At 46.8% G+C, this 20173-nt stretch overlaps 1 protein-coding gene across 7 annotated transcripts in view; it reads left to right on the forward strand.

Annotated features, from left to right (window-relative positions):
• Positions 1–20173, forward strand: part of LOC136621575 (coagulation factor XIII B chain-like) — a 612738-nt gene that overhangs the window by 568513 nt on the left and 24052 nt on the right. For 6 of the 7 annotated variants that reach the window (XM_066597142.1, XM_066597138.1, XM_066597137.1 and 3 more), the window contains 3 exons: positions 1067–1267; positions 16712–16882; positions 16969–17178. In XM_066597142.1, coding sequence (XP_066453239.1) covers positions 1067–1267; positions 16712–16882; positions 16969–17178 — 582 coding nt within the window. The remainder of the gene's footprint in view (positions 1–1066; positions 1268–16711; positions 16883–16968; positions 17179–20173) is intronic. The other variant, XM_066597143.1, reaches the window with a different exon arrangement.

Raw genomic sequence — 20173 nt, forward strand, 5'->3', positions numbered from 1 at the left:
ACACTAGCATTGTCTCTATCTCAGGAACACTTTCCCTATATTCTGTATAATAGACTACAGACTGAGAATGCTATAGCCTGCACAGCCCAAGATTAATAAAAAAAATTGTGCAAAACTGCTCCCAGCAGCCTCAACAGTAATGCACATGGTCAGATGTGGCCCTAAGAAGGACCGTTGGGGTTCTTGTACACAGGATCCTACACTACCACTTTCCCTATAGCAGGAACAGCACTCTCCCTGATCTCTCCCAGTGTGTGTCTGAGGCGAGCCGAGGGCGGGACCGCTTTAAGTACTAGGCGGTCACTTGATCTCACCAGCCACTCACTGCAAGGGGGTGGGATAGGGCTGGAACGTCACAGAAGGAAGTTGTAATGCCTTCCCTGCATTTCTATTGACCAGAAAATGGCGCTAAACATGCAGGGAAGGAAATGGAATTGACTCGAGTACCGCGTGGTGCTCGTCTCAAGTAACGAGCATCTCAAGTACCCTAATGCTCGAACGAGCATCAAACTCAGACGAGTATGCTCGCTCATCTCTAGTATTTACATAATCTACATTGACTGTTTCCTCATACAAATCAAAATTTTAACAAAAACCTCTTAATTGAAAAAAAAGCAAGAAAATGCATGCACATGCTCCGTCTCCCCATGAGGCACATGCTAACCAAAAATTGTTTCACCACACAGGGAAGGGGGATTTAGAAAGAAGACTGCTTTGTTTGGTGAAACATAAGAGGACGTGCAAGTAAAAGTGATTTATGTGTTCTCTAGTAGCTTTAGGGCTCCTACCCACTTGTGTCTTTTTTAACGCTGCGATATCACTGCATTTTTTTAACGCGATTGTCAATGGGACTTTCTAATGTTAAAAATGCATTGCACAAAAATCGCAAAGCACAAACTTGCAATGCGTTTTTAACATTACTCTTTGTCCCATTGACAATCGCTTTAAAAAAACAAAAACGCACGTGGGTAGGAGCCCTAATAGTCATGTTATGCATACTTGTTTTTCATGGATTCTGCAAAGTACCAAATAAATACATACCAATAACTATTTAATTATTTTCCAGGTTTTTGTGTATTGCAACAAGCAACAATGATCACCAATAATATTAATTCTAACATGAACAATGTAGTGGATCATGAACAAACAATCAGATTTCAGTGTAATGAAGGAATGATGCCAGAAGATAAACTGGAAGCCAAATGCGAAAGTGGAAATATAAACTATCCCAAATGTAGTTCTGCAAGCAAGTCTGCGGTATATGCAGGTTATTGATATGAGCATTCATTATAAAAGCCGCCAGAGTGTTTATTACAGACCTGCACAACAGGGCAGTAGGTGGGGGCCAAAATTAAAATAGGCAAACTTCTTCGAGCTGCAAATGGGTTTTTAGTGACTCACTTTGTAAGTAAAGGTAATCTATCTGTAATCATTACCTTCACTTACAATGTAAGCTGCTACAACCTATAGTTTACCCATTAAACTATTTTGCTAACTGCTTTGCTCTTTTACATTGCATCATAATCCTGGGAGAAACTTTCTGCACTGCTACACCGCTTTCAGCTCCTGCACTGCTGTTGGTTGCACTGCAGCTCCTGGGGCCTAAAGGAGCTTCCCTGATGTCACACTCATGTGACCAGCCATGCAGCGAGAGAGGGTATGATAGGCATCAGCTGCATGTTCAACATCAGGTACCAGTCAAGAAGCTTGCATCCGTTATCCCCCCCCCCCCTCACTGCGCAGCCGGTCACATGACTGTGATTTAGGAAAGGTCCTATAGGCTAGTCACTGTAGCGGCTATCGATTATGCCATGGACGGTAATAGGACTATGATGTCACTAGCCTCTTGCCAACATAGTTATGTCCCAGTCTGAGGGCTGACAGAAATCTTTTGCTGGGCTGCATGTTGTGCCCTGTTTATACTGTCAATGGCACTGTACTGCCATCAAGGAAGAGAAAACTACATGCCACAACTTATGTTACATGACTTCCTCTCTCTGATCAATACATCATCAAATCTTACTAAAAATAAGGGAACATATATTTGCAATACAATATATTTCTATAATATGTTTGAAAGATTTAAAGTGGAGCTGTCACATCTGACATGTCTGTTTTATTTCACAATTTTTTTTATTAATTTTGAAAAGGTCAAAACAAATTAATCATGACTTTCAATATTACATTCATGTATATAGTTAGGGGGTTACATACCAGGTATTATTTCTTATCTAGTAAAGTAAAGAAACATTCAAGGTTCTGTTCCTTTATTAGATAAACCCCTAGTAAAATAAAAATGAATCAACCTAAGAAGGCGAGTAACAAAAGTATCATTTAGGGAAAGATGAATATAGAAAACAGTGGGGGAAACACATAAGGGGAAGATCATGGGGTGTAGGGAGTTGGGCTGTGCTTGCAGCTTGTCATATCGATGCACCTCTGTTGAAAAGGTTAAGTAAACTCTTCTGTTGATTAGCTCCATTGATGTATACCTCATAAATTTTTGGGGGATTGAGAATATACTTGATTGTAAGCTAGATTTCCCTGAGAGGGTGAAAGATCAGGCTGTTGGGTTCCATAGACGCATAGTGAGCGAGTATTGATACCAGGATGACCAGATTTTTTTCATATATCATTTTACGGTCCATAAGGATAGCCGCCAGTTTCTCATTGATCATAATTAGAGATGAGCGAGCACCAAAATGCTCGGGTGCTCGTTATTCGGGACGAAAATTTCGCGATGCTCGAGGGTTCGTTTCGCGTAACGAACCCCATTGAAGTCAATGGGTGACCCGAGCATTTTTGTATATCGCCGATGCTCGCTAAGGTTTTCATTTGTGAAAATCTGGGCAATTCAAGAAAGTGCTGTGAACGACACAGCAACGGATAGGGCAGGCGAGGGGCTACATGTTGGGCTGCATCACAAGTTCCCAGGTCCCACCATTAAGCCACAATAGCGGCAAGAGTGGACCGCACTTCCTCAAAACAATTTTTACTTCAGAAAAGCCCTCGTTAGCAATGCATACCTTAGCTAAGCACCACACTACCTCCAACAAAGCACAATCACTGCCTGCATGACACTCCGCTGCCACTTCTCGTGGGTTACATGCTGCCCAACCCCCCCCCCCCCCACCCGCACGACCCTGCATCCGGAGCGCACAAAAAAGTGTCCCTGCGCAGCCTTCAGCTGCCCTCATGTCACACCAACCTCATGTTTATTTATAAGTGCGTCTGCCATGAGGAGCAACCGCAGGCACACACTGCAGAGGGTTGGCACGGCTAGACATCGACCCTCTTTAAAAGGGGTGGGGCGATAGCCCACAATGCTGTACAGAAGCAATGAGAAATCCAATCCTGTGCCACCTCCATCAGGAGCTGCACACGTGGGCATAGCAATGGGGAAGCTATGTGCCACACACTATTCATTCTGTCAAGGTGTCTGCATGCCCCAGTCAGACCGCGGTTTTTTATAAATAGTCACAGGCAGGTACAACTCCGCAATGGGAATTCCGTGTGCACCCACAGCATGGGTGGCTCCCTGGAACCCACCCGCTGTACATAAATGTATCCCATTGCAGTGCCCTGGACAGCAGAGCGAACGTCAGATTAAATGCAGGTGGGCTTTGGCCCACACTGCATGCCCCAACCTGACCGGGGTTTTTAATTCATAGACACAGGCAGGTACAACTCCCTATTGTGAAGTCCCTGTGGACCGACAGCATAGGTGGGTGCCAGGAAGCCTCCGGCGGTACATAAATATATCCCATTGCAGTGCCCATCACAGCTGAGGTAATGTCATGTTTGATGCAGGTGGGCTTCAGCCCACACTGCATGCCCCAGTCAGACTGGGGTTCTTTAGAAGTGGACACTTGCAGTTACAACTCCGTGTGGACCGACAGCTTGGGTGGCTCCATGGAACCCACCGGCGGTACATAAATATATCGCATTGCATTACCCATCACAGCTGAGCTAACGTCAGATAAAATACAGGTGGGCTTTGGCCCACACTGCATGCCCCAGTCAGGCTCGAGTTTTTTATAAGTATACACAGGCACGTACATCTCCCTAATGGGAAGTCCATGTGGACCTACAGCATGGGTGGGTGCCAGGAAGCCATCGGCGGTACATAAATATATCCCATTGCAGTGCCCAGCACAGCTGATGTGACGTCAGCTTTAATGCAGGTGGGCCAAAAATTAATTGGATTACACTGTAGGCGAGGGCCCCAAAAAATTGGTGTACCAACAGTACTAATGTACCTCAGAAAAATTGACCATGCCCAACCAAGAGGGCAGGTGAAACCCATTAATCGCTTTGGTTAATGTGGCTTAATTTGTAACTAGGCCTGTAGGCAGCCCAGTTAAAATAAAAATGGGTTCAGGTGCAAGTTTCAACGCTTTAATGAGCATTGAAATGTATAAAAATTGTTTAGAAAAATTATATGACTTGGCCTTGTGGGCCTAAGAAAAATTGGCCGTTCGGCGTGATTACGTGAGGTTTCAGGAGGAGGAGCAGGAGGAGGAATATTATACACAGATTGATGAAGCAAAAATGTCCCCGTTTTTGATGGTGATAGAGAACGATGCTTCCATCCGCGGGTGCAGCCTACGTATTGCTTAGGTATCGCTGGTGGAGAAGAGAAGTCTGGGGAAATCCAGGCTTTGTTCATCTTGATGAGTGTAAGCCTGTCGGCACTGTCGGTTGACAGGCGCGTACGCTTATCTGTGATGATTCCCCCAGCCGCACTAAACACCCTCTCTGACAAGACGCTAGCCGCAGGACAAGCAAGCACCTCCAGGGCATACAGCGCGAGTTCAGGCCGCCTGTCCAGCTTCGACACCCAGTAGTTGTAGGGGGCAGAGGCGTCACGGAGGACGGTCGTGTGATCGGCTACGTACTCCCTCACCATCCTTTTACAGTGCTCCTGCCGACTCAGACTTGACTGGGGAGCGGTGACACAGTCTTGCTGGGGAGCCAGAAAGCTGTCAAAGGCCTTAGAGAGTGTTCCCCTGCCTGTGCTGTACATGCTGCCTGATCTCCGCTCCTCCCCTGCTACCTGGCCTTCGGAACTGCGCCTTCTGCCACTAGTGCTGTCGCATGGGAATTTTACCATCAACTTGTCCGCCAGGGTCCTGTGGTATAGCATCACTCTCGAACCCCTTTCCTCTTCGGGTATCAGAGTGGAAAAGTTCTCCTTATACCGTGGGTCGAGCAATGTGTACACCCAGTAATCCATAGTGGCCAGAATGCATGTAACGCGAGGGTCACGAGAAAGGCATCCTAACATGAAGTCTGCCATGTGTGCCAGAGTACCTGTACGCAACACATGGCTGTCCTCACTAGGAAGATCACTTTCAGGATCCTCCTCCTCCTGCTCCTCAGGCCATACACGCTGAAAGGATGACAGGCAAGCAGCATGGGTACCCTCAGCAGTGGGCCAAGCTGTCTCTTCCCCCTCCTCCTCATCCTCCTCATGCTCCTCCTCCTCAACACGCTGAGATATAGACATGAGGGTGTTCTGACTATCCAGCGACATACTGTCTTCCCCCGGCTCTGTTTCCGAGCGCAAAGCGTCTGCCTTTATGCTTTGCAGGGAACTTCTCAAGAGGCATAGCAGAGGAATGGTGACGCTAATGATTGCAGCATCGCCGCTCACCATCTGGGTAGACTCCTCAAAGTTTCCAAGGACCTGGCAGATGTCTGCCAACCAGGCCCACTCTTCTGTAAAGAATTGAGGAGGCTGACTCCCACTGCGCCGCCCATGTTGGAGTTGGTATTCCACTATAGCTCTACGCTGCTCATAGAGCCTGGCCAACATGTGGACCGTAGAGTTCCACCGTGTGGGCACGTCGCACAGCAGTCGGTGCACTGGCAGACGAAACCGATGTTGCAGGGTGCGCAGGATGGCAGCGTCCGTGTGGGACTTGCGGAAATGTGCGCAGAGCCGGCGCACCTTTCCGAGCAGGTCTGACAAGCGTGGGTAGCTTTTCAGAAAGCGCTGAACCACCAAATTAAAGACGTGGGCCAGGCATGGCACGTGCGTGAGGCTACCGAGCTGCAGAGCCGCCACCAGGTTACGGCCGTTGTCACACACGACCATGCCCGGTTGGAGGCTCAGCGGCGCAAGCCAGTGGTCGGTCTGCTCAGTCAGACCCTGCAGCAGTTCGTGGGCCGTGTGCCTCTTATCTCCTAAGCTGAGTAGTTTCAGCACGGCCTGCTGACGCTTGCCCACCGCTGTGCTGCCACGCCGCGCGACACCGACTGCTGCCAAAGTGCCGCTGCTGACACATCTTGAGTGCGAGACAGAGGTTGCGGAGGAGGAGGAGGGTGGTTTAGTGGAGGAAGCATACACCGCCGCAGATACCACCACCGAGCTGGGGCCCGCAATTCTGGGGGTGGGTAGGACGTGAGCGGTCCCAGGCTCTGACTCTGTCCCAGCCTCCACTAAATTCACCCAATGTGCCGTCAGGGAGATATAGTGGCCCTGCCCGCCTGTGCTTGTCCACGTGTCCGTTGTTAAGTGGACCTTGGCAGTAACCGCGTTGGTGAGGGCGCGTACAATGTTGCGAGAGACGTGGTCGTGCAGGGCTGGGACGGCACATCGGGAAAAGTAGTGGCGACTGGGAACCGAGTAGCGCGGGGCCGTGGCCGCCATCATACTTTTGAAAGCCTCCATTTCCACAACCCTATACGGAAGCATCTCCAGGCTGATAAATTTGGCTATGTGCACGTTTAACGCTTGAGCGTGCGGGTTTGTGGCGGCGTACTTGCGCTTGCGCTCCAACACTTGCGCTATCGACGGCTGGACGGTGCGCTGACATACATTGGTGGATGGGGTCGAGGACAGCGGAGGTGAGGGTGTGGCTGCAGGCCAGGAGACGGTAGTGCCTGTGTCCTGAGAGGGGGTTTGATCTCAGTGGCAGGTTGGGGCACGGGGGAGAGGCAGCGGTGCAAACCGGAGGCGGTGAACGGCCTTCGTCCCACCTTGTGGGGTGCTTGGCCATCATATGTCTGCGCATGCTGGTGGTGGTGGCTCCCCGGCTGATCTTGGCGCGACACAGGTTGCACACCACTGTTCGTCGGTCGTCTGCACTCTCAGTGAAAAACTGCCAGACCTTTGAGCACCTCGGCCTCTGCAGGGTGGCATGGCGCAAGCTGGCGCTTTGGGAAACAGTTGGTGGATTATTCGGTCTGGCCCTGCCTCTACCCCTGGACACTGCACTGCCTCTTCCAACCTGCCCTGCTGCTGCGCTTGCCTCCCCCACTGAAGACCTGTCCTCAGTACGCGTAGCAAACCAGGTTGGGTCAGTCACCTCATTGTCCTGCTGCTCTTCCTCCGAATCCTCTGTGCGCTTCTCCCTCGGACTTACTCCAATTACTACTACCTGAGTGATAGACAACTGTGTCTCATCGTCATCATCCTCCTCACCCACTGAAAGCTCTTGAGACAGTTGCCGGAAGTCCCCAGCCTCATCCCCCGGACCCCGGGAACTTTCAAAAGGTTGGGCATCGGTCACGACAAACTCCTCCAGTGGGAGAGGATTCGGAACCATTGCTGCCCATTCTGGGCAGGGGCCCGAGAACAGTTCCTGGGAGTCTGCCTGCTCCTCAGAATGTGTCATTGTAATGGAGTGAGGAGGCTGGGAGGAAGGAGGAGCAGCAGCCAGAGGATTCAGAGTTGCAGCAGTGGACGGCGCAGAACTCTGGGTGGTCAATAGATTGCTGGATGCACTTTCTGCCATCCACGACAGGACCTGCTCACACTGCTCATTTTCTAGTAAAGGTCTACCGCGTTGACCCATTAATTGTGAGATGAATGTGGGGACGCCAGAAGCGTGCCTCTCTCCTAATCCCGCAGCAGACGGCTGCGATACACCTGGATCAGGAGCTCGGCCTGTGCCCACACCCTGACTTGGACCTCCGCGTCCTCGCCCGCGTCCACGTCCTCTAGGCCTACCCCTACCCCTCAGCATGGTGTATTACGAGTAGAGCAGAAACAGAATGCTGTAATTAAATGTGCCGTCCTCTAGGCCTACCCCTACCCCTCAGCATGGTGTATTAGCAGTAGTGCAGAAACAGAACGCTGTAATTAAATGTGCCGCTTATTGGCCTGTGGTTGGAGGCTGACTTCGCTTACTAAACGCACAGCAGAGCCAGGAAATAATTTTGCGCAAGCCTGCTGTAACACTTAGCTGGCTGCGTATGAATTAGGAGGACAACTAGCCCCAGCAGAGACCCAGTACACAGAGGACGGTCACAGGCAGCCCAAATAGATGCTTTTTCCCAAATGTTTTTGCAAAGGCCCACTGCCTATATTCAATAAATATATCTCTTCTCTCTCTGCGTCACCGCTACTGGCCCTGGAGTATGTCAAATAACTGCAGAGTGTTGCACTGTGGACTGGAATACAGCGGTGATTTAACAGCCAACACAGAGCCAGGAAATAATTTTGCGCAAGCCTGCTGTAACACTTAGCTGGCTGCGTATGAATTAGGAGGACTACTACGCCCAGCACAGACCCAGAACACTGAGGACAGTCACAGGCAGCCCAAATAGATTTTTTTCCCCAAATGTTTTTGCAAAGGCCCACTGCCTATATTCAATAAATATATCTCTTCTCTCTCTGCGTTACCGCTACTGGCCCTGGAGTATGTCAAATAACTGCAGAGTGTTGCACTGTGGACTGGAATGCAGCGGTGATTTAACAGCCAACACAGAGCCAGGAAATAATTTTGTGCAAGCCTGCTGTAACACTTAGCTGGCTGCGTATGAATTAGGAAGACTACTACACCCAGCAGAGACCCAGAACACTGAGGACAGTCACAGGCAGCCCAAATAGATTTTTTTCCCCAAATGTTTTTGCAATATATGTCTTCTGTCCCTGCCTAACCACCACTTCTGGCCCTGGAGTATTACTGCAGGGCGCAATGCTCTGCACGGCCGATATACCAAAAAAAAAAATGTGCAACACTGCAAAAAGCAGCCTCCACATTACTGTACACGGTTAGATGTGGCCCTAAGAAGGACCGTTGGGGTTCTTGAAGCCTAAAATACTCCTAACGCTCTCCCTATAGCAACTCCACCAAGACAGCACTTTCCCTAAAGTATGTCAGAACGCATCTGTGGCGAGCCGCGGGAGGGGCCGATTTATATACTCGGGTGACACCTGATCTCGCCAGCCACTCACTGCAGGGGGGTGGTATAGGGCTTGAACGTCGCAGGGGGAAGTTGTAATGCCTTCCCTGTCTTTCTATTGGCCAGAAAAGCGCGCTAACGTCTCAGAGATGAAAGTGAAAGTAACCCGAACATCGCGTGGTGCTCGTTACGACTAACGAGCATCCCAAACACGCTAATACTCGAACGAGCATCAAGCTCGGACGAGTACGTTCACTCATCTCTAATCATAATCCATGACAATTTTAAATAAATAATTTTTGTTTTAAATAAATTAACACTAACTGATGTTTTCCTCTGGGAGTAAACAATTGCTATATGTGCAGCTAGGAAACAATAAGATATCCATTTATGAGTGTGTTTGGGGATGTTAGGAATACGTTTGCCCAGTAAAGCTTCCCATGATGATTTTTGTAACAAAATGTTAGTAATGGAAAATATGAGGAAGTATACCTGAATCCAGAACCTACAGAGCCTAGAGCAGTTGAACCAGATATGTAAAAAGGTATCCTCCCCTCCGCATCCCCTAAAACATAAGCTTGACGTCCCTGGAAACATGCCGGAGATTCTCTTAGGAACAAGAGAGTAAGGCATTAGAGGTTATAACCCACTTCTGTAATTGAAATGTTAATGGAAAGTTTTGTAGTTAATATTACGATTTTATCCTAGTGCGAGATTGGTAGTTCCTCAGCTAGTTCCCCTTCCCATCTCTGCATGAAAGGGAGTTTGTTCTTAGAAGTTATGAAATTGGAGTACAATTTGGGAATTACTCAATGGTATTTATGTTGCAAAAGTTTTCAAAGACAGTTAATTCAGACAGATTTCATCTATTCTCGGTAAGAGACAATACATAATGCTTAATTTGCTGTAGACAAAAGATGTCTTCATTTGGAATGGAGTGAACAGCATGAAAGAACTCAAATTGTCTCAAGCCTAGACTATCCACAAAATCAATCATTCTGGTGAGCTCTCTCGCTATCCAACATCCAAAGTTGATTTTGTTCATACCGGGGGGGGGGGGGGGGGAGGAAGGATTATCAAATATACTGGACATGAGGAGATGTTTAGATATCAGGCTATATCTTTTTGATAATCTATCCCAGAGCACCAGAGAAGAGGACAGGACTGGGTTCATGATTGCTTTTTTTCTATTCTGTGCCAGAATACACCTTCCAGTGATTGGGGGGTAACTCCCTGTGTCTCAATACATACCCATTGAGGTTTATTATGATGGGAGAAAATGGAGGGTAATTGTGCTTGTTGAGCTGCAAGGTAATATTTAATGATATTAGGAACCTCCAAGCTTACTACGCTTCGAGGCGCATATAGAGTAGACTCTTGGATACCCCTGAATTTGTTAAACCAGATCAAGGTCAACAATTTGGATTGTAAACATTTCAAATCTGCTGCTGAGTTGGGAATGGGCAAAGCACAGAAAAGATATAGGATTTTTGGAAGCCATGTCATTTTAATAGAATGGATTTTGCCTAACCACGATAGATTGTAGGAGGCCCAAGTATTTAGGTCTTGTTCTAGGTTTTAATCAGGGGGGAAAGTTAGCTTGGTATAATTTCTCAAAAGATTCAGTGAGACATATGTCCAGATAGGGAAAGCTTTTTGTCACCCAATGAAAATTAAAGTTAAGTCTCGATAGCTTAAAGGGGTTGTCCCGCTACGAAACGGATTTTTGTTTTATTCAATAGGCCCCCCGTTCGGCGCGAGACAAACCCGATGCATGTGTTAAAAAAAAAACGGATAGTACTTACCCGAATCCCCGCGCTGCAGCGACTTCTTACTTACCTTAGTAAGATGGCCGCCGGGATCTTCACCCACGATGCACCGCGGGTCTTCTCCCATGGTGCACCGTGGGCTCTGTGCGTTCCATTGCCGATTCCAGCCTCCTGATTGGCTGGAATCGGCACACGTGACGGGGCGGAGCTACGCGATGACGCTTAGAAGGGGGCGGAGCCAGAACTCCGCTCGTGCCGAGACCCAAAAGAAGGGAGAAGACCGGACTGCGCAAGCGTGTCTAATCGGGCGATTAGACGCTGAAATTAGACGGCTCCATGGAGACGAGGACGCTAGCAACGGAACAGGTAAGTGAATAACTTCTGTATGGCTCATAATTAATGCACGATGTACATTACAAAGTGCATTAATATGGCCATACAGAAGTGTATACCCCCACTTGCTTTCGCGGGACAACCCCTTTAAGCATGGTAGGAGGTTAATTTAGGTTTAGAGTCAGCAATTTGGTATCATTAACTCTGAGACCCAAGATTGCTACAAATTCCTCCAGAATTTGATATATATTGGGAAGAGATGTGAGGGGGAAGGAGATGCATCATTTGCATATAGGGCGCATTTGTGTGCACAGGTCCCCTTATGTGGATGCCCCTAATGCTCTCATTGGCTCTAAGCATAGAAGCTATTGGTTCGATTGCTAATGCAAAAAAATGAAGAGATAAAGGGCAGTCCTGCCATGTCCTCCTCTCAATAGCTATTGTGTCAGCCTCAAAGCCACGAATCCGGACCGAATCGGAGGGGAATGAGTAGAGAGCTTAAATTAGGAATCTGAATTTTGTTCATAAGTCCATGCCCACAAGAATAAAAAATAAATATTGCCAAAAGACCAAATCAAAGGCCTTGTGTAAGTCAACACTAAGGAAGAGTCCTCGCCTGTTTGCCTCCCATTCCAGCCAGATTGCACAGCCGAGATAATATCAGTAGCCTGCCTAGTTTTATCAGTGGCTTGCCGACCAGGAATGAATCCAACCTGAACTGGGTGAATATACTGATTAATGTATATGTTAAGTTTGGTGGACATAATTTTAGAGAGAATCTTTAGGTCATTATTAATTAAGGAAATTGGGTGATCGTTTTTGCACATACAGTGATCCTTCTTAGGTTTGGGGATTATGTGAAAAAGACTTACTTTCCCAGCGGGGGATAATTATGGAATTTGTAGAAGGGAGTTGAAAAACCCAACCATGGAACCACCTAGGGGTGTGAAATGTCTTATAGTATATATTGGAAAAGCCATCTGGGCCAGTGGCTCTGGAAGCTTTAAGTAATTTTATTGCTACCCAGGCCTCCTCCACTATCACCTCCCTCTGTAGGGTCCCTATGTTCTGGTGTCAACCTGGGAAGGACCTCATCAAGCATTTCCTGGTAAATTTGTAGTGGGAACCGCTCTTTAGTGTAAGGGGCTATTTTTATGGTGTTCTAACAGGGAAAAATGGTGGCCTCTTTTTGCTGTAGATTCTTTGCCCATTGAGCCCTTATTTTGGAAGTTAATTGAATGAATCTCCTTCTGATTACCGCCTTATGGGCATCCCAATTGGTTTCATATGAGGTGTCACTGGGAAGGTTATGTACAAAGAAGTCCTCAATAGTATCCAAAATCTCCTTTTGCACAAATGCGTTATGGAGGAGTGATTGATTCAACTGCCAGTATCCCATGGTTTTATAGCTGGCTAGTTCTGCAAATGAAATTAAGTACGGAGAATGGTCTGACCATGGACAAGTCTAAGTTGGAGTCTCCACCCACAACAGTTGGGCCTTCAAAGCAGGGGAGCCTAGAGGAAAAGATGTTATCAAGAATGTAAGTTGTTTGGTGTTGGGGCGTAATAGTTAACAAGTGTGACTTGTGAGCCATTATGTGCACCTTAGAATATGAAAAACCTACCTTCAGGATCTCTGTGAATGTTTTGTAGCGCAAAAGAAGTATGTCTGGATATTCAGATCCCCACACCTCCTTTTTTTCTTCAAAGCAGAAGCCAGGTAGTGCGTTGAGTTAGTGCAGTGGAAGAATGTTGGGGTGGAAGCAGAAGCAAAATGGGTCTCATTGAGGGAAACAATGTCTGCTCGAATCCTATGGTCGAAACCTTGGAGAATTTTTCTGGATGATTCCTTTTCCAATAGCTTCATGTTTTATGGGGAACACAAAGTTCACAAATATATTTCAGTTGGAGAGTATGGGAACATGAGGTGCTAGCCAGAATTTAGTACTTACTTACCTGGCATAATAAGGGCATAATGTAAGAAATATGTATGTATATTTAGGGGTGTAGAAATCAGGGTCAGGTGATAGAAGGCAAAATTTGGGTCTTAGCGTGAGACACGTACCCATCTTGTCATTTATGAATTTAACTATTTGCTCCCAAATGCCTCGGACAGTGCAAACAATTCCTAGGACATGGAAAAAAAAGATGAAAGAAGGTACCAGACTTTCAGTGATACTTGGGGCACTCATCCAAGTAATTGAGGTAGAATGTTTGTAGCCCTCATGTGTTATAGTATGTGTAAAATCAATAGCTGGAATTCATTGTGGTTCAAGGAAAATGCCCTAGGGTAAGCCAAAGTTCTGTCACAATCCTCTTCCATGAGTCTCCCCACCTCCCTCTTCTACTTTGTACATAGGGAACCCCGTAACTTACTTGAAAAAAGTGAACAGACATTGGAACCAGAGGGCTTAAGAAAGAGGTATGGGAAGGGAATAGAAGGAAAAGCAATGAGCCCACTGGCAAATTGAATAGTCAGAGCATATTTAAATTTCAAATGGCTAAAGACCTGGGAAAGAGGAAGATCAAATTCAGACTGGAAGGCGAAGAAATCTTTTAGGCCAGAATAAACCATATGCTCTTTTACAATAAGTACATTTCTGTTATGGAGGTTTGGAGTTTCTATGAAGTGGGATCAGGGGTCGACAGCCGACACCCACCCTCAATAGCTCAAATCCGCGCTCCTGCTAATAGGAGCTGATTTAACCCCTTTAAATGCCACCCACAATTCTGACAGTGGCATTTAAGTGCCATAATCTATGTTCGGGGGTCCACATTGCCCTCCCTCCGCGATGAGATTGCAGGGTGCCATTCAGTTGCCGTGGCAGTCAGAAGCCTTCTGGCTTGACAGGTTGGCTGTCAGATCATGATATAATGTATTGCATCATACTACATGAGAGATCAAACATCACGAATCAGTTTTAAAAAGTTTTATTAATTATTGAAAAAATATAATAAATATATTTTTTAAATTCTCTTTTGCCATATTTCATTATAAAATGTAAATTTAAAAAATCCCCAAAACATATTCGCTATCACTGCATCCATAATGTCTGATCTAGCAAAGCGACGCATTATTTACCACACAAAGTGAACATTATCAGGGGGAAAAAAATGCCAGAATTGCGCATTTTTTTGTCTCCAAGAAAGAATATAATAAAAGGCGATCAAAAAGTCACATGTACTTCAAAATACTTCAAAACAGAAACTACAGGACATCAAGGTAGATAGATAAACAACAGAGTTATGATTTCTTTAAAAATGCAGAGGAAAAATCAAAAATGAAAAAAACTAAATAATGGCCTCATCCTTAGGACGTTAAAGGGAACCTGTTACATCCCCACAGCACCATGAACAAAGTTATGGTGCTGCTAAGGAACATGACAGGGATCGAAGTGATGTATTTTTCATACTTACCCGCTCCCGCTATCCAGCGCTGTCCCCTCTGAAGTGGGCATACGGCATGGAAATCTGATTCTTTTCTATGTTTGCTTTCCTATACAAGTCTATGGGATGTAGGGCTGTAGAGATTAATAATAAGGGACTGGACCTTGGTGACCTCAAAAGTACCCCATGTAATTTGTGCAAGTTCACTAGCTAGGTAATATTCAGTACCGCTATACCATTTCTATCCCACGGGTTTGTGAGGCATTTAGAGGCGATCCTGTGAATCCCATCACTCCAAATGAAGGACATAATACTCTCTATATGCTGTAGCAGGCCTTGTGGCAGGCAGATTGGGAAGTGCTGTAAGAAATAAAACATGTTAGAAAGTAAAGACCGCTTAACCGGGCTGACCCATGCGGCAATGGAAAGTGAACATTTATTTCAGGTCTTAATTTTGGTGTGGAGGTAAAAGAATTAATATTCAATTGAACAAATTCAAATACCAATCTAGATCTAATAATAATAATCTTTATTCGTATAGCGCCAACTTATTCCCCAGCAATTCCAAAGTAAAAAAATGAGGGCTATTTTAGAGGACTAGAGACAGGTAAACTATCAAGTACAAATCCATCTAGTGGGAAAAGGCCTTTCAGCTGCCATGACAACCAAATGGCACCCTACGATCTCATTGCAGGCAGCTGCTTGGGTACCCCTGAACTCAGATTGTGGGATTTAAATGGTTAACCGCCGTGATCAGCGTGAGTGCTGATTGCAGCTGTTGCTGGCGGGTGCCAGCTGTAAGAAACAGCCAGCATTCGCATTGTATGGAGCGGGATAGGTTCCCGATCCCCCTCCAATCAAACCCCAATTTCACAGGATGTAACTGTACATCCTGTATTTAGGGGTTAAAGAAAATTATTTTTTCTAAACTTAATACTCACAGCTGCTGCAGAACATCATTATACTCTCCGTATTGCAGTGGCCCAGTTTAATAGTGCAGGCAGAGCTGCCTTTGGTTGTATTAACAACTTATGCCATTGCAATTCTGACAGCACTATCTGCTTCCAGCATTTTGCATACTGACAGCATATCCAGTGATGAGCTGATTTGCAAGGATTTTGAGTGGAAAAACTCACTGATCAACCAGTGATGAGACCTATCCTGAGGATAGCATTATCAATACTAAAAGTCCTGGACAACCCTATTAACTATACACTCCACTGCTCTACCCATAGCCATTGTACAGAAGACTCCCCTGAGCAGCTACCTCTCCGAAAAGAATATACTTGTATATCTGCCTGGCAAGGCAGGCTCAGATAAGATGGACCATTTCTATGTTTGGTAGTACATCTATAAAGCCGTTTTCACACGGCCCAGAAAATCGTGCGAGATTTGTGTGTTGCAAGATGCACAAATCTCACACGAATATGAACCTCATTCTATTGAATGGGGTTATACATGAGTGTTTTTTTTTTTTACCGCATCATGGTGCGATGCGGGAAATAAATCGCAGCACGTCCTATCTTTGGGCGATCTGGCCTCGCATTTCCCATTGTTTTCAGTGGGGCCGGTGGCCACATTGCACCACGTGCCACGAATCCGCGGGGAAAACGTATGTTTGCGAGCGTAATATCAGGCTGTGAATCACAGCCTGATAATGCACTTGCCTGTTTACATAATAAAGTCACTAAAAGATAGGGATCCTGCTCACAGCCGGATATTTGCTGCGGAATCTGCGGTCGGCATCCGCCGCAGATCTGCAGCAAATATCACCCATAGCATGAAATAGGAAATTGATTCTTCCTGCACACTTGCGGAAACCAATTGTGGTTTACGCAAGCAGAGGAAAAATTGTGTCATGCTTCATTTTTCTGTGGATTCTGCATGTACGGCTTCCATTGAAGTACATGAAAGCGGTCTGATCCGCGGTGCTTCCGCAATGACACTGCGGAGAGGTCACTGATTTTGTGGCATCGCTGGTCGTTTAAATCCTTAATAACTATGATTATGTATGCTTCAAAGGGGGCAGTGCATACTTTCTATGAGCTCTAACTAGTTCTAAAATTCTTGTCCTTATGACTTTTTAGAAAGCTGTCAGACTCCAGAAATCGTAAATGGATTCCTTGCAACTGAACGGCAGGATAGTTATAACTCGGGCTCATCTGTTGCATTTGAGTGCAATGAAAACTATGTAATCAATGGCCCTATAAATGCTAAATGTGAGAATGGTCAATGGACTGATCTACCCGTATGTTACCGTAAGTACATTAAACTCAACATCTAGTAATATTCATGATGCTCTAAAAGAATTTACAAAAATGTTTTCCTTTTACCTTTCCTTCAGGTCCATGCAAAATCTCCTCAGAAGGTCTTAGTGAAAGCAACATTCAGTTACATTCATTTTATATCCAGAAAAGTACTTACGATAGCAATTATAAACATGGCACTGAATTACTTGTTTCCTGTAAGCCAGGATTTAAACGACCAAATCAAGCACTTCTTAAGATTATATGTTATGATGGAAAATTTAAGTATCCCAGATGCTTCTCCGGAAGTAAGTATAATTTATTATGTCTTGTTACTATCAATCAAGATTAGAGATGAGCGAGCACCAAAATGCTCGGGTGCTCGTTACTCGAGACGAAATTTTCGCGATGCTCGAGGGTTCGTTTCGAGTAACGAACCCCATTGAAGTCAATGGGCGACTCGAGCATTTTTGTATATCGCCGATGCTCGCTAAGGTTTTCATTTGTGAAAATCGGGGAAATTCAAGAAAGTGATGGGAACGACACAGAAACGGATAGGGCAGGCGAGGGGCTACATGTTGGGCTGCATATGAAGTTCACAGGTCCCACTATTAAGCCACAATAGCAGCAAGAGTGCCCCCCCCCAAAAAAAAACTTTTACATCTGAAAAGCCCTCATTAGCAATACATACCTTAGCTAAGCACCACACTACCTCCAACAAAGCACAATCACTACCTGCATGACACTCCGCTGCCACATCTCCTGGGTTACATGCTGCCAAATCCCCCCCCCCCCCCCACGACCCAGTGTCCACAGCGCACACCAAACTGTCCCTGCCAGGCCTTCAGCTGCCCTCATGCCACGCCACCCTCATGTCTATTTATAAGTGCGTCTGCCACAGGAAAAGCAGGCACACACTGCAAAGGGTTGGCACGGCTAGGCAGCGACCCTCTTTAAAAGGGGCGGGGCGATAGCCCACAATGTTGTACAGAAGCAATGAGAAATCCAATCCTGTGCCATCTCCATCTGGAGCTGCACACGTGGGCATAGCAATGGGGAACCTATGTGCCACACACTATTCATTCTGTCAAGGTGTCTGCATGCCCCAGTCAGACCGCGGTTTTTTATAAATAGTCACAGGCAGGTACAACTCCGCAATGGGAATTCCGTGTGCACCCACAGCATGGGTGGCTCCCTGGAACCCACCCGCTGTACATAAATGTATCCCATTGCAGTGCCCTGGGCAGCAGAGCTAACGTCAGACGAAATGCAGGTGGGCTTCGGCCCACACTGCATGCCCCAGTCAGACTGGGGTTCTTTAGAAGTGGACACAGATGCATTTACAACTCCCTGAGGACCCACAGCATGGGTGGCTCCCTGGAACCCACCGGCGGTACATAAAAATATCCCATTGCATTGCCCATCACAGCTGAGGTAGTAATGTCATGTTTAATGCAGGTGGGCTTCGGTCCACACTGCATGCCCCAGTCAGACTGGGGTTCTTTAGAAGTGGACACAGATGCATTTACAACTCCCTGTGGACCCACAGCATGGGTGGCTCCCTGGAACCCACCGGCGATACATAAAAATATCCCATTGCATTGCCCATCACAGCTGAGGTAGTAATGTCATGTTTAATGCAGGTGGGCTTCGGCCCACACTGCAAGCCCCAGTCAGACTGGGGTTGTTTAGAAGTGGACACAGATGCATTTACAACTCCCTGTGGACCCACAGCATGGGTGGCTCCCTGGAACCCACCGGCGGTACATAAAAATATCCCATTGCATTGCCCATCACAGCTGAGGTAGTAATGTCATGTTTAATGCAGGTGGGCTTCGGACCACACTGCATGCCCCAGTCAGACTGGGGTTCTTTAGAAGTGGACACAGGTGCATTTACAACTCCCTGTGGACCCACAGCATGGGTGGGTGCCAGGAAGCCACCGGCGGTACATAAAAATATCCCATTGCATTGCCCATCACAGCTGATGTTATGTCAGCTGTAATGCAGGTGGGCAAAAAATTAATTGGATTACACTGTAGGCGAGGGCCCACAAAAATTGGTGTACCAACAGTACTAATGTACCTGAGAAAAATTGCCCATGCCCAACCGAGAGGGCAGGTGAAACCCATTAATCGCTTTGGTTTATGTGGCTTAATTGGTAACTAGGCCTGGAGGCAGCCCAGTTAAAATAAAAATTGGTTGAGGTGAAAGTTTCAACGCTTTAATGAGCATTGAAACATATAAAAATTGTTTAGAAAAATTATATGACTGAGCCTTGTGGGCCTAAGAAAAATTGCACGTTCGGCGTGATTACGTCAGGTTTCAGGAGGAGGAGCAGGAGGAGGAGGATGAATATTATACACAGATTGATGAAGCAAAAAGGTCCCCGTTTTGGATGGTGATAGAGAACGATGCTTCCATCCGCGGGTGCAGCCTACATATTGCTTAGGTATCGCTGCTGTCCGCTGGTGGAGAAGAGAAGTCTGGGGAAATCCAGGCTTTGTTCATCTTGATGAGTGTAAGCCTGTCGGCACTGTCGGTTGACAGGTGGGTACGCTTATCCGTGATGATTCCCCCAGCCACACTAAACACACTCTCTGACAAGACGCTAGCTGCAGGACAAGCAAGCACCTCCAGGGCATACAGCGCGAGTTCAGGCCACGTGTCCAGCTTCAAGACCCAGTAGTTGTAGGGGGCAGAGGCGTCACCGAGGACGGTCGTGCGATCGGCTACGTACTCCCTCACCATCCTTTTACAGTGCTCCCGCCAACTCAGCCTTGACTGGGGACCGGTGACACAGTCTTGCTGGGGAGCCATAAAGCTGGCAAAGGCCTTAGAGAGTGTTCCCCTGCCTGCGCTGTACATGCTGCCTGATCTCTGCGCCTCCCCTGCTACCTGGGCCGCGGAAATGCGCCTTCGGCCACTAGCACTGTCGGATGGGAAGTTTACCATAAGTTTGTCCACCAGCGCCCTGTGGTATAGCATCATTCTCGAACCCCTTTCCTCTTCGGGAATGAGAGTGGAAAGGCTCTCCTTATACCGTGGGTCGAGCAGTGTGTACACCCAGTAATCCGTAGTGGCCAGAATGCGTGTAACGCGAGGGTCACGAGAAAGGCATCCTAACATGAAGTCAGCCATGTGTGCCAGGGTACCTGTACGCAACACATGGCTGTCCTCAATAGGAAGATCACTTTCAGGCTCCTCCTCCTCCTCCTCCTCTGGCCATACACGCTGAAAGGATGACAGCCAAGCTGCATCTGTACCCTCAGCAGTGGGCCAAGCTGTCTCTTCCCCCTCCTC

Source organism: Eleutherodactylus coqui, chromosome 3 (assembly GCF_035609145.1).
Source record: "Eleutherodactylus coqui strain aEleCoq1 chromosome 3, aEleCoq1.hap1, whole genome shotgun sequence".
Lineage (NCBI taxonomy): Eukaryota > Metazoa > Chordata > Amphibia > Anura > Eleutherodactylidae > Eleutherodactylus > Eleutherodactylus coqui.